The sequence below is a fragment of the Podarcis tiliguerta genome, assembly GCF_965153285.1.
Source record: "Podarcis tiliguerta genome assembly, chromosome: 12".
NCBI classification, from domain to species: domain Eukaryota; kingdom Metazoa; phylum Chordata; class Lepidosauria; order Squamata; family Lacertidae; genus Podarcis; species Podarcis tiliguerta.
The window spans coordinates 51654767-51670294 of record NC_139545.1 but is presented as its reverse complement, the minus strand read 5'-3'; the positions used below and the strand labels follow the sequence as shown (position 1 = coordinate 51670294).

The 15528-nt window shown below is 43.0% G+C and overlaps 1 protein-coding gene and 1 long non-coding RNA gene across 2 annotated transcripts in view; both read left to right on the top strand.

Annotated features, from left to right (window-relative positions):
- The window catches only part of CTDSPL (CTD small phosphatase like), a 71340-nt gene that overhangs the window by 37843 nt on the left and 17969 nt on the right, over nucleotides 1–15528 (top strand). The window contains exons 2-5 of the mRNA XM_083406765.1: nucleotides 3411–3565; nucleotides 7263–7295; nucleotides 10145–10246; nucleotides 13216–13272. Coding sequence (XP_083262891.1) covers nucleotides 3411–3565; nucleotides 7263–7295; nucleotides 10145–10246; nucleotides 13216–13272 — 347 coding nt within the window. The remainder of the gene's footprint in view (nucleotides 1–3410; nucleotides 3566–7262; nucleotides 7296–10144; nucleotides 10247–13215; nucleotides 13273–15528) is intronic.
- On the top strand, nucleotides 10260–11627 carry LOC310661186. Its single transcript, XR_014503823.1, has 2 exons — nucleotides 10260–11119; nucleotides 11150–11627. It is a non-coding gene; the product is annotated as an uncharacterized lncRNA (long non-coding RNA).

Sequence of the window (15528 nt, the reverse complement as noted above, 5' to 3'; positions counted from 1 at the left end):
CAGCTGCCCTGGATACAGAATTGACCTGCGCCTCCATGGACAGCTGTGAGTCCAATATGACTCCCAGGCTGCGCAGCTGATCCTTCAGGGGCACAGTTACCCCATTCAGGACCAGGGAGTCCTCCACACCAGCCCACTCCCTGTCCCCCAAGAACAGTACTTCTGTCTTGTCAGGATTCAACCTCAATCCATTAGTCGCCATCCATCCTCCAACCGCCTCCAGGCACTCACACAGGACCTTCACTGCTTCTGATTTGAAAGAAAGGTGGAGCTGGGTATCATCTGCATATTGATAGACACCCAGCCCAAACCCCCTGATGATCTCTCCCAGCGGCTTCATGTAGACGTTAAAAAGCATGGGGGAGAGGATGGAACCCAGAGGCACCCCACAAGTGAGAGCCCAGGGGTCTGAACACTCATCACCCCCCACCACTTTCTGGACAAGGCCCGGGAGGAAGCCTGAGTTTCCAAGCTTTTGCCTCATAATGAAAACTACTCTTTTGTTGTCATAAGATGTAGAGGGGTTCATTTCAGGCCAGACCTGGTCCTGTAGGGCAAAACTATGATCTGAGCTTGCTTTGAGAACCTTTACTCATAAATGTTTGTTAGGGGTTTCTCTATATAAAAGACACCAAGTGGTTCAGGAAGTAATGGAAGGAAATGGTGAATAAGCTATATTTAATCTGCCACAGAGTAGCATTATTAGTACTATGCACATACTGGCTAGTCTGATGTGTGCATCAGTTACTCACCTCCTTACTCAGCAATAACGATGCTAAAACTTCTGCAACCAGAAAGTTGCAACTAAAGCTGTTGAAGGTGCAAAGAGGTTTAAGATGCTTGAGCTGAGAAACATTGGAGAGGGAAAATATTTTGTATTGCACAGGGCAATGCTATTCAGTATTTTCTTTAAATCAGACTTGTGCTTTGCCTCTATCTTAGGCAACAAGAAAATGCCTGCAGGCAGGTGCATGAATTCCATGTCCTTGAGCAAGGAGATCGACAGAAGAGGGACATCCTAGCATAGAAACCAGACAGGCTTTGGGGGGGGGGGGATTCTCTAGCCTTCCTCTGACAGCTTCCAGCAGGCCAGTCACTCCTGTGAGTTTATGTTGGGTGGCCATCCGTCATGGATGCTTTAGTTGAGATTCCTGCATTGCAGGGGTTTGGACTAGACGACCCTCTGGGTCCCTTCCAACTCTACAGTTCTGCGATTTTATGTAAAAGGCTGCATGAATCCCTCTGTGTTCTCCAGGAACACAAATTGGTAGTCACACCTGGTACCTGATCCACACACACACACCGAGTTTGTAGGGAAGTGCAGGTAGAGAGTGTTTAGGGTTATTCTGCAGGAATAGTGAAGCAAGTGTAAAATTGTTGCTGTGAATGCCTGGATCTAGGTCATTCAGTATGTTCCTGTAGGGCATTGCCACATTTTAGCTAAATGTAGGTAGGTGCTGGCGAAGTGGGACCAGACTGTAGCCTGGATAAGGGTCTTGACTGCTTGCCGTGCTAGCAGCACACCTCCCTGTCACACCATTGTACTAGTGCAGGAAGTGAGCACCATGTTGTCCACTAGAGCCAGTTGATACCCAGTCATATGCTCTGGCATGGGAACTCAGCTGAGGTACAGCGGTTTATAAAAGGTGGATCCAAATAGGTGGCTAAAATGTTTGAAGATTACATTTTGGGCTTGTCTGACGCACCGCAGGCTCTACAAGAGGCTACATGAGCCAACAGAGGGACTCATGAAGCATCCTGTACCTTAACGGTGTGGGGGGAGAAAGAACAGCTTTGCAAGGGGGGAAATATTTCTTAACTTTAAGGAAAACTGCAGAATCAGGACAGGGGGAGCTCTTCCGCGACTGACAGATCTCGCTTGTAGTCATAGGGAATGAAAATTAATCGCCTTCTGTCTCAACCCATAGTCAAATTCACAAATACCTAGCACCAAAGCCCCTGGAACAATTTGTCTGCAATTTGACAGGGTTTTCTTTTTCTGGCCAGGATGACTTCTCTGGTGCCTCCATTTTTAGACCAATTGTCCACAAACACTAAGGGAGAATAAATGATTCCCCGCCTTAAAATATTATTGGCCCCCTGGCAAGAATCTGCAGCTATCCTTCTGAATTTTGAGGCTTGGGTCCTCAGAAGGAGTAATCTGCCTGCAAACTTCATCCGGTTCTGCCCCAAAATGAAAGTTGTAGCCTTTTTATTTTTTGAAAAAACAAAGTCACGTTTTAGAGACATCCAACAAAATAGCTCCTGATCCAATTGATCCATTTTGAAGGGACTAATATATCTGCTGATTTCATCAAATTCTGTAAACTGGGGGAAATGTTAAAGTGTGTGTGTGTGTGTGTGTGTGTTTAAATTTCCCAATAGTGAATTTTGGGGAGGGGGGAGCAAAGTGGATTCAGACACCCCAGCTGAACTGGAAAGCTTCGAATTTGGCCTGAGCCAAATCAGGCTATTTTACCAAGTGCCAAATGGTCTCTACCCACCGCTACTACATAGTGTTTGTGCTATGCTGATGGGGGGGGGGAGTGTTTCCATGCACAGCTGACCCTTTTGCCCAAGCACTATCACAGAAGGCCTTAGAAAAATCCTTTCATTTCAGAAGCAGCTTGCTATGGGGCATAAGGTCCTGCTGTTTGTAGGAACACATTTAACCCTCCCCCCAACCAATTCGGGCTTGGCTCACTGGTTCCCCACTTACTTAAATCCTAGCTGTCACAACTTAATTACATATACAGATCACATCCAAGGCCAGAGCTGTGTCCTGAAATGAACTTCTGAACAGGTGCTTCTGACAGTCTTTGAAATGCATGTGTCAGCAATTTGTTTGGTTGTTTTGTTTGGTGGTGGTGGTTGTTTTTTTCTGAAGGGCCGCAGAGGCACAGATGCCTTTCACATCTGCTGTGCCTACTCAAAGGTCCTGCCCAAATGGGTCGTAGATAGAACATTCTCTTCCCTCCTGTATTGTTTGTCATAGTGCCATAGTGTTTCTTTATTGCATAAGAAACCAAAGAACTGCTTCACGCATTATTCTCTTGCTTGTTAAATATAAAGTATGAACGTGATGGGTGTCAGTGTTTGCTTCAGCATAATGTGTCGCTTTGCTGTAAAAAGGCATGCAGTGAGACACACGGCTTAGCAAAATTCTGTCCAGTATATTTCTCTGGTATAACCTGGCACTGCTGTCTTGACACCAAACAGCCTTGAAGAAAAGAGGCAACAATGCCTCCTGGCATAACTCAAAAGAAGATGATTAGAAATAAGGCTTTCACCTTCAACATTATGATGTTACTTTAAAAGTACTATGAACACATGTAAGATAACTGACCCATTTCTTCAAGAGCCTAGGAAGCTGTTACACACCTCACTTCAAATGTTGCTTTTCTTTACAGTGTCCCAATGTAATCTCAGTTTGAAGAAGCAGAGGAGTCGGAGCATCTTTAGCACTTTGTTCTGCTGCTTTCGTGACTACAATGTTGAGCCACCATCTACCAACAGCACCAGTGTCCTTCCTCCATTGGTGGAAGAAAATGGCGGACTTCAGAAGGTTGGCATCTTCTTGCTAACTTTTGCTTTTTGGATTAATGCGAACAAACCTTCCGTTAAAAGTTGTGTGCGGCTGGATATCCTGCAATATCATTTGGAAACCACTGAGCTGCAACCATGACTACAAGTTTCTGAGGAGTGGGGGAAATGTTGCAAAGGATGGCAGTTGATGAAACCATTTCCCTCCCTCCATTTGAAACATAATAAGTCATTTGCAGGCTGCCACAGCTGTTGAAGAAAACAGTATCACTGTTAATTGCATGGCAAACCTAGCCTCTAGATGAAATGTCTGTGGTCTGGTTCAGGTTCACACTGCCCAATCAGCAGACAGGTTTCATGATCAGGAAGCACCCTGCTTCCTCCTTTCCTTCCTTAGTTTGCTGCAGTAGGTTTTTGTGATGTCAGGCAGCCTTAACCAAGGATTTCTTCCCAGCCACGGCTTGCTAGCTAGCATTTCCCTTAATGAATTGTGACGAGAAGATGGAACAGTGTTGTTCCATTACTGCACACAGTGTGGTGCTCTCTCTGACTTTCCTTCAAATCACAACATGCAAACACGCTTCAGAGGCCCAGCTCGAGGAGGCCTCCATATATTTCTTTCCACTTGGCCGTTGTGCAACTCAGCTGGATGACAGAGCACTGCAGTTGCTTTCTAGTTAGTGCAGCACTCTGCTATCTGAGTCCGTTGCTCTCAGTGGTGGAGCCATGCCATCTTTAAATCATCACAGGCAACCTAGCAACTACCAAATTACCAAACAGGGCTAAGCCTGCTGTGGATGAGCTAACTTAATATTCTCCCCACCCCCCTTTCCATTTTCCTTCTAAACTATTCCCAGTTGATACTTAGCTCCACATACTAATTCGGGTCTGGAGTTTAAAGAGGAGCCTAGGAATTCCATGGCAGCCGTTTGTGGAAAAGGAAATGATAAGCGCATGCAGGTGCATGCTCTTGGGTGCAAGGGCAGAATGTGGTTGTGGATTGTTTTGCATCACAGCTCCTGCCTTTTAAGCGATCTCTTTTCTGCTATGCTGGGCAGAAAAACTTGGCCATGTTGACTGTTTGGGAAGGAGGAGGGGACAGAGCTGATCCAACAGTCTTTTTCTGGTAATTATGAGAAGAAGCAAAATGTGACTTTGCCTTTTCCCATATTCTTCATGAAATTGTGGTAAAAATTCAAGAAGATTGAACCAGTGACACTTAGCAAGCTGTCGGGCTGACAAACGTTTTAAATAGAACTCACTTGAGGGTATCTTTTTCACACTAGAATAGAATGAAAATTTCCTGGCGTTCGGTGTGACAGCAAACTAGCTTGAGCGGTTGTTGTCTGAAGCCATCCTCTAATCGGGGGGTGTCACCAAAATTTTGGAGCGTATTGCAAGCTAATGAAACTGTTAGTACCACACTCACTGCAGGCCAGCAGCAATGTATTGTAGCTTGTCATGGGATTGACTAGAGGTCTCCATAAACAGAAGACACATTGGGCCGCTTGTGGACCCCAAGTTGTGCTTGCCTGCTGCAAATAGTTGCAGCCTCCTGGCTATGCTGATAATTTAAAACAGGCCGTTTAATGGCCATGTTCAGATAACTCAAACAAATCTCGTGGATTTCCTAATTTTGAATTAATACTAATACGACCTGATTGTAGGTGTTCAGTGATTGTATAACAATTGGCTGAATAGATAACCGTGGGTAAAACAGGAGACTGAACAGTAGTTTCAATAGAATAAAGTCAATTTTATGTTGGGGGTAATAATTAAAAGAATAGTTAAATTCTGACTTGGAAGCTTAATGACAAAATCATCAAAGGAGATGGTGTTTAAGCTGCAGGTTCCTACATACTCTACCTCTTAAATGAAAATGCCTATTTAGACTACTCGGGAATTTAACAATTATTCCTTTGGGAATTAATATCATGAAAATGCCACTTGAGCTGCAATCCTATACCCACTTGTTTGTGAGCAAGTGCCATTGAGCTCGGTGGGACTTACTTCTGAGAGTAAACACATATAGGGCTGCCTTCTTAGGCTCTGTAGAAGAATATCTGTGTTGGTTCCTGCCAGCGAGAGAACTGATGGTTATTTCAGAAACACCATTGTCAGCAGCAACTTCCACAGATTGCCTATTCCGGTGAAGTATAATCTTTCCATATATGAATTTACAGTAATCAGTGCAGGAGCTTGTCTCATAGACACAAAGCATTGCACTGGAGTAACTTCCAGTGCATCAGATTGTCTCTCTTCCTCTGGATCAACAAATCTATACCCTAAAACTGGGGGAAATGTAGAACAGTGCTATGACAGCTACGCTTGTCTCTCTTCTTCTGTCTGTAAGCCCTTTAAGGTAGGAGGGCAGATAGGTCCAGTTTGTCACCCTGCTTGCTTGGGTGGACCTGTTATATTAAATGGAGAGTGGCAGGACCACACAACAGATGTAGACTGTTGATTCAGGGTGACAGTCTTCAGCCGTCAAACTAGTGCACTGCTAATCTCTGAGAAGGTAGTGTAGGATTTGCAGCAAAACATCGAAAATGTATTTTCCTTGTGTCTTCCTTGCTTCAAGGCAGCGGCAACAAAGATATGAAACAAATTTAAGAGGAAGGAAATTGGAAGCGGGTGAAATAAGATTCTGACATAACCACAGTGACTTCAGTTGCTCAGAAAATAATTAATAACTCATTGGCATTGAGACAACTGGAAGCTGTAAGAAAAGGGGAAGGGGGTTAAAGTTATTTTTTAAAATAGACATTATGACAAAGTGAAGGAAGTGTGGTTCACCAAGGCTTAGCCCCGAGGCTTAGGAAAGCGTTTGCGTTATTTATTTTATCTTATTTGTTAGACTTATGTTCTGCCCTTCATCATAAGATGTCAGGGCAGTTAGAGTGCATACAGAGTGCCTTTTCTTAAACCTTGAATAATCAGCCAGCCACTGCACATCAGGAATCAGAAGGTGCAGTTTCCAAGCTCACAAGTCATCTCAAATAGGCTGGCCTCTCAGCACCTCTCATATCAAAACTTCTAATAAAAGGGGGGGGGGACTTGTCCAGTGTTTCCGATTCAAACGATACTTTGGCACAATTTATATAGTCCCAATCCACCAAGCCCTGCTTCTAGACAAGCAGAAGGGCTCTTGTTCAACTCATGAGAACAAATGGATGTCAGAAAGCATGAGCGTCCGTTGGTTTTTCCAGTGAATGCTTTGTGTTTATAATGCAACACTAAAATAATTCTGAGTGGTAGAATTTTTAAAAGTTTGAAAGTGCACCCACCCACACGTGACAAGCTAGCCTGTCCTCTGTGTTTGAAAATATGGTAATTATTCTGAACACTAATTTTGGTTACTATTTTACTTTCGTGTCATCTTGGGGATTTAAATACTGCAGTACTGACTGAGCTCCTATGCATTTTCACTATTTACGAGTATTTTTTGCAAATTTCTTTCAAACAATACTGTTGAGAATATAGGAATTAACAACTAGGGACCCACCTTTCTTACAAATTCTTCTGTTCTATTAATTGATGATTTTAGTTGCCATAGTGCTAGATCCTTTTTATTCATCTGGTTTCTTAAGCAACTTTTTGAGTTTCTGTTGGAATGGTTTGAGTACTAAATCTGATACTTCCACTTATTTTTATGTTCTTCTCTTTTGAAATACCTTACTCTGACAGTGACCTTTTTTTTTTTCTCCTTTCCCCTTCAGGGTGACCAGATGCAGGTCATTCCCATACCAAGTGTATGTATTTTTATTCTTTTTCTTTTCTATTTTTGAATTTTCTTAATTTGGGGTTGGTTTAATCATTTATCTCTTGTGTTGAGTCTAGATTGATGTGGGGTTTTTTGTTGCATGCTGTAGGACCATTCTTTTATACTAACTGATAAGATCTTAAGAGGATGAAGTGCCAGTAGCTGATGAATACAAACCATATTAATGGGAACCAAATGAAACATATAAAGGTCTTCAATCTGTCTTGAGCCATTCACTAAACCTTTGTCATTACACACTTTTTAAAAAATGGTTATTGCACAACAAACAGCGTCAATTCACCCACAAGGTAACAAAATATAATGGATGTCCAATTTCTAGCACTGTGTACAGGCCTCCCTCATGGCGAAGTGTAAAGGAAATTTCGGCTTCTCTTTTTATTTTGATCAGACATGGGTGTTTTTTTCTAGAGTGATAAGTGCCCATGACTACCTTAGCCTTATTGGATCAGAAGAGAATTGTTCCACATTCTTGGTGTTCCTTTAATCCGCTTCCCAGCGGGCTTGAGGGTTGCACCATAGATTTAAGCACCCTTCTATCCAGTGAATTTTTGTCACCTGTGTCAAGTACCTTCACCTCTATTTTTTCTGCCCATGGCTGCCAAATTGTGCTGGCACCCACAGCACTTTTATCACAATACTGGCACCTCTTTTTTTTTTTAAACCCCCAAAAGTACTGCTTATATCACTTTAACAGTCATGACTTGTCCCAAAGAATCCTAGGAACAGTAGTTCATTAAGAGTGCTGGGAATTGTAGCTCTATGAGAGGGGTCCCCCGACATCCCTCAGCACCCTTAACAAACTACATTTCCCATGATTCTTCAGGTGAAGTCATGGCTATTAAAGTGGTATAAAGGTAAAGGGACCCCTGACCATTAGGTCCAGTCGTGACCGACTCTGGGGTTGCGGCGCTTTATTGGCCGAGGGAGCCGGCATACAGCTTCCGGGTCATGTGGTCAGCATGACTAAGCCACTTCTGGCAAACCAGAGCAGCGCACGGAAACGCCGTTTACCTTCCCACCAGAGCGGTACCTATTTATCTACTTGCACTTTGATGTGCTTTTGAACTGCTAGGTGGGCAGGAGCAGGGACCGAGCAACGGGAGCTCACCCCATCGCGGGGATTTGAACCGCCGACCTTCTGATCGGCAAGCCTTAGGCTCTGTGGTTTACCCCACAGCGCCACCCATGTCCCTTAACCCACCCGTGTCCCTTAAGTGATATAAGCATGCTTTAAATGCATGGTGTGGATGTGACCTTGGTTGCTATAGAAAATTGCTTACCCCACAGTAGCATGCAGCCAAAGCTGCCTATAGCGACCAGCTATGTGTCAAATTCCTAGCACATCCCAACTACCTCACATTTCTGATCAGTTTACAACCAGCAGCCCTGTTGTTGCAGCACAATAAAAGGATCTCCATTTTCAGCTATCTGGCTACACGCAGAGACTTAAAATAAACACCCGTCAAAAGATAAGCCGCCCCATGCAGTTCCGCAATAGCCTTATTCAGCGGCCTGGCTTTTATTGTGTTGTGTGTTACATTGGAGTGACTGCCAGAACAAAAGGCTGTTCATGTCCAAAGTACATTTGCAAACACTTGGTGGCCACCAGGCAATGAAGGCCTTACAGTGTAGATAAATATTATGTACATACTGGTTGAAATCTGATTCTGTTATGAATCAGCCATTTGTGTGACTGTTTCTAGTCTGTTATCAATCGGAGGCCTTAATCTGCTACCCGTGCAGGTACTTTCCATGTGCATAAGGGGAGTTAGTTATGGTTGGCAGGGACTCAGTACCTTGGCTCGTTTGGAGGGGGGAGTGTTTGTCATGTTCCAGTTGGTTGAGGAAATGCTATCTGATTTGGCCATACCAGATTTCTGCGGGATTTGTTCATCAGCATAAAAATCATCACTTCATGGGAGGGGAAGAGTGGGCAAAGCTCCTGTCGAAAGATGCAGTAACAGCAAAACGATTGCCAAGAGAGAGGGAGGAGGGATCATGCTGTCGATCACCTCTTTAGAGCATCACTTGCATCTGGCTCTCATAGACACACATCCCAAGAAGTTGGGAGAGGACTGTTCATGTGTTTGTGTGTGAGAGAGAAAGAGACAGAGAAGCCAAACAATGGGATATTTTAATCGTGGGTGAAACTACAATACCTTGGCAGTGCTTTTCCTATCCCATGTTGAATTCAGGGGCCATCACACTCTGACCACAGAGTAGTAGAATCACTTGAGCTATAGGGAGATTTACTGTGGAGCTCAGCTTTGGGTTTCTTAAGAAAAAAAGATTAAAAGTGAGATTACGCTAGGTTTCATGAAGAATCGTTTCTCTCGTTGCATTCTTGGTAGTCCGTTATGAACTTTAGCAACTGGTTGCTGTGGAAGAGATTGTGATGGGTGGCGTTCTACAAGGATTATTCCTGAAGATCTCATCCTCCTTCAGAATGGAGATTCTCTTCATTCTCATTGCTTATGAGCAGGGTTTTTCGTAGCAACACCGAAACCCACACGCTAACTACACAAATCATTTTTTTCCACCTGCTGCACTTCCCAAACACCTAAATGCATAACAAGAGCCCTGTTGAATTAGGCCAAAGGCCCAACTGGTCCAGCACCCTGTTCTCACATTGGCCAGCTAGATGCCTTTGGGAAACCCCAAAGCAGAACCTGAACACAACACCGCTCTCCTCACTTGTGTTTCCCACCGACTGCCCCCAACATGTCCGTGTTACTCATCAGTGCTAATTACTACTGTAACAACTTCTCTGAGGATACGTTTCTAACGATGCTTGGTCTTCCTGTGTCTTCCATTCAGCCACCAGCTAAATACCTCCTGCCAGAAATGACAATATCTGATTATGGAAAGAAATGTGTGGTCATTGATCTAGATGAAACACTGGTGCACAGTTCATTTAAGGTATGTGTGTTATTTAGTATCCTTTGTGATAGGCTGGTAGATGGATGTATAGGCCATAGCTGTCTGAAGAAACACACACAAGTCCTACAATGGAACCTACTCCTACTTCCCCCGCCCCATAGTTGAAATATTAAGCATTAGGATCCAGTGCTGGATGCATCTGTTTTGGAAAAGGGGGCACATGTCTTGTGTCCAGCAACAACTGTGCCTCAGAGCAACGTTGTCATAGCACAGCATTTAGTGATGATTTAGATGTATGAATAACCATGGCAGAGAGAGAGCTTCCACGTAGCCTCAAAACTTGGTTCCTTTCGTGAAGCCACCTCACACAATGAGCTCCGAGTGATGAGAATCCAGTGGGAATGCACATGTGGAAACTGTAGGCTTTCCAGTAAGGGAAAACTTCTGTAAAGAAACACTGCATTCCTTTCTGAGGCAGAGAAGAGTTGACTGTTCCTCAGCTAGCTCTGCAGCCGTTTCCAGGAGTGCTGGCATAGGAATGAGGCTAGCCCTGATCCATGTTTTGTCTCTTGACCTAGCGGCCAGCCATACCTGGCATTTTATGATGGCACCAAGACTTCGTTTCCTAGATATTCTGTCTGATAAAGGGCTGCTGTGCAGGATAGTGGAATGAGAAGCTTCATAATGGGGGCTTTAGCTATTAACAAATCCCTGGGGGTCTCAAAAATGTATATAGGTGTGTGTTCTAGTATTTCGATTTTCGTTTAAGTCTCCCATTTTGAACAGGCACTGTGTTTAATGCTAACTGTTTTATTTTGTGCATGTACTTCAGCAGACAGGTTATATACCCTCAGTCCCCATCTTAACTCTGTCATCGTCTCCTAGACTCAGACTCCGTGTGTGTGTGTGTGTGTGTGTGTGTGTGTGTGTGTAAGTGCAAAGTGACCACCCTCTTAGTTCGTTTCACCTCATGCATATGTTGAAGTTGCCTGTTGCCCACAAAAACGTATGCTCAGTAAAACAGCCTCCATAAATTTTGCCTTGGCTTGGCAGCCAATCATTGTTTCCAGGAGCTAGTGAGATTATCTCACATCCTCTAAATTCAGCCTGTCTCTTTTGTACCTTGCTTTAATACTTTGAAGATGAGGTAAACAACAGTTTGTCACCAATGTTACAATAAACGGCATGGTTGCCGTCCAGCAAGAGGTCATGTGACATGCTTTTGGGAGAGCAAGCCATCTTGGCATAACCTTTTTGACAGTCATTTAAAAAGGCTGCCACCTCAGAATTTGGGTGGGGGAATAGCACTTCTGAATGATCCTCTATGTTAAAAACACACACACACACACTCCCCATAGCAGGGTACATGGTAGAATAAATTTCTCCCACGTCTGCTAGGGTCTTATTTGCAGTGATCTTTTTTTAAAAAAAACTAATAATGTAGGAAAGTATTCAAAAATGAGATTCTCCCAAATGCAATCTGAAGTGGAGCAGTAAACCTACCGTATTTTTCGCTCTATAAGACGCACCAGACCACAAGACGCACCTAGTTTTTGGAGGAGGAAAACAAGAAAAAAATATTCTGAATCTCAGAAGCCAGAACAGCAAGAGGGTTTGCTGCACAGTGAAAGCAGCAATCCTTCTTGCTGTTCTGGCTTCTGGGATAGCTGCGCAGCCTGCATTCGCTCCATAAGAAGCACACACATTTCCCCTTACTTTTTAGGAGGGAAAAAGTGAGTCTTATAGAGCAAAAAAAACGGCAATTTTGTTGCTATGTGTAGACCAGGCCTAAAAATGCATAGCCTTTGCCCATTAAACATGGGCGTACCTTCTTTCAAAATGTTTGCAACATGTTCTGAGTCCTTGGTAAAGGGAAAGCCAACTTACTTTCTTAACACATGGCGCAGGAAAAGCTGGTGCAGTCCTCTCTTCCTCCTGGTGGTGCTAGTTGTTAGGACTGCACTTCCTGCTTCTTTCCCCCTTTCGGAAAGAGAGGGCATCACCAAGGTCCCCTCATTTCCTCTGCATTGTTAACCAACATTAACCAAGGCTGCTACTTTCTCCAATAACTGATCTGTGAACACGGATGTCAGAGAAATCCAGCAAAAATGGAAGCAGGAGTGAAAAATGACCATTTTTGCTTTTTTCGTGCTATGTCCTGAATGGAAATCAATCCAGTGGATAAGATCAGTGTTCTGCCCTGAGCCCGGCTTCGGCTGGGGAGGGCGGGATATAAATAAAAATGTATTATTATTATTATTATTATTATTATTATTGCTTTCAGTCCACAAATGATTACGTTCTACCACCCTGTTTGCATTCTGTTTCCTTTGCGTTGAAATGAATGGGGTAAAACAGCATAAAGAATCATAATTTATGTAATAAGTTACATAGTTTCAACGCAGCAGACAAATAACATAGTTTTTGGTGGAAGGTGAACTGCAGCAGAAGGGGGACGCCGCCGCATGTCATGAATACAAAGCGGAAGAGAAAATGATGCCTTCTTCGGTCCTTGCTGCAGGGGGGCCATTCTCAGTTTTGCTCAGACGAAGGGAAGGTTTCCCACCCTGCCCCTTCATGCAGCAGGCTGAAACCTCTATCTCAAAAGCAGGCCTGCTTGAGAGGAAGATCTGCTGCCTGCTCTCCCTGCTGGCTCTGTTTGTGGAAGCCAAGCAAGCGCCCCCCCCCCCCCCGCCTGTGTGAGCACATGAATGAAAGCATCTTCCAACACCCATTGTTTCCATATTGCAAAAGCTGAAAGCTCAAATGTGTTTGTGCAATAGATTTGGGTTTGTGTGTAAATATGCGAACAGGATAATTTTCCAGCTCTTTGGCAGTTGTTCCGAAGGACTTTTCTGTGCCAGTTGTCGTCAAGGTTTTGCAGGCTTCAACAGGAGCCGTCCTGTCACTCCCAGTATGTTTCCCTAGAGCATGTGCGGGGAGCTTACGATAGTACAGAGTGTTCATGTTTTCTCAAACTGATTTTATTTTCACTTTTACCCCCCTAGCCAATTAGCAATGCAGATTTCATTGTTCCTGTTGAAATTGATGGAACTATACATCAGGTGAGCGTTGCTGTTTTCTATTCACCATTTCGCTGGTTTTGGGTGTGCTGGTATTCCCATGCAGCTTTTCATGTCTGGGTAGCTATTGCTGGACATTGTCTTTCCCTCTTTATGTTACTTTTGAGAATTTCAGAAGTCCTTTCCCATCATCAGGAGACACATAGTGATCCCACAGAGTAAACCTACCCTCAGGAAGGGGAAGGAAATACAGTGTACCTTGGTTTACGAACTTAATCCGTTCCCAAAGTCCGTTCTTAAACGAAAGCGTTCTTAAACCAAGGCATGCTTTCCCATAACAGCAGGGGACTCAATTTACAAATGGAACACACTCAACAGGAAGTGGAACATGTTCTGCTTCCAAGGCAAAGTTCACAAACCAAAACACCTACTTCCGGGTTTGCAGCATTCTTAATCCAAGTTGTTCATAAGCTAAGCTGTTCTTAAACCAAGGTAGCACTGTAACTGTCCTGTCAGGCTAGAAAATCATATAAAAGATCTTGTTGTCTCGAAAGACCAGGAAATGATGGAACGTCTTTTAACTGCAACTATAACTGAAGAAAAATAAATGCTCCAACACTAGGTGGTTGGATGACTGGGGTTTGAGAAGTGGCCCAAATGATAACACTTGAGTAACGTAGTAAAAGAAGACAGGCAGCTTGACAACTGGAAATGGAGTCTCTTTATTATTTATTGGTGTTAACAAGACACCAGAATATGCTCATCAGTGCATATTATTGAGGACATTGTAAAAGTGTGTATAGAAACTGGACTCATTATCAAGTAAGCTTATAAAGTGTTCATACGTCTGTGTGGCTACATGTGGTGTTTTTTCTTTCCCGTTCCATTAAAAAGCCAATAATTGAATGCGTATGTAAAGAAAAACATTGTCAAATTGAAAGAAAAGAATGGATATGTATTCACCCTGGAGTTCTTTCCCACCAGTTGGGCATCTGAAGAAAGGTGACAGATTATGAAAGGATGGAGTCTGAGAACGAATTGACACATTAAAAATAGCATGTCACTGGGGCCAGATGGCATTCACTTGAAAGTCTCTGCACTCGGATTTGAAATGGCTGAACTGTTAACTAGAATATGTAAGTTATCACTAGAATTGCAGAGGAAAGGGGATCTTGTGTGTGTATACACAAGGTGAAAGGGTAGGCAGTAAAAGATTGCCCAATCAGTAACAAATTGTTCGCGTGCACTCAGAGCACATTGTTGCTGCATGATCTCGTTAAGAACTTTGAACACAGACTTGTCCACATAACTGATTCACTTGACTAGAAAGCTTCTGTCCCATCTAGTTGATAAAACTGGTTTCTCTAATGTATCCACCTAAATAGAATGGGTTAAGATATGGCCGTGGTTCTCAAAGAGTGTGGCAGGAGAGGATGGCAAGTGTGAGAAGATTCAAAGACAATAAAATAAACAAACATTTCAGTGTAGTATAGCATATATATATATATACATACACACACACGTTGTAGTGTAGTCGTTTAGTCGTGTCCGACTCTTTGTGACCCCATGGACCAGAGCACGCCAGGCATATAATATATATATAAAATATATATTATTTGCAGAATGTGGACAGATATGGAACAGGGATTTTCAACTCTGACAAATATGAAATATCAGAAAATAGAAAGGCTTCTTTGTGTTGATGAGGATATAAGACTGTGTTTGTCTCCAATTAAACCTAATATAAATGAGATTACCCGGCAAAAGCAAGCTTTGCCCCTCTCATTGAGTTTGTATACATACTTAAGGTACATATATAAGAGGCTCGTTTCTAATTATTTGGGAATGATTCCTGTTCTTATGTAGCTGCACTGTTTTCTTCTTTCTGGATGTCCCATGATCATATTCTAAAGTAGTTGTGTTGTTATGTTACAAATCAAGCACTGCTGGAAGTTGTTTTTTTTTTTGTTTTACCGTCACAATGTATTTCTTGTCAATAACAAAATTCAGTGTGGCGTGAACAATTTTTTATTATGAAAGTGTTGCCCAGAGAAAAGCCAGGAGGAAAACTTCCACTAAAATGGCTTGCTTGTTACATTCTTGTTACTTTCTTGTTTAAATTGGTTTTATTGGAAACTGTTATATTTTATAAACACATTTTGTTGTTCAGCAGGATAAAAATGTTTTTTCCAATATGTATCCATACCATTCATTTAGTCAGTTGTATTATTTTATGAAATTTGCCCTTTCTCCCAAAGCAGTGCAGGGAACTAGTTCTCTCGCTACAGACTTAAAAGG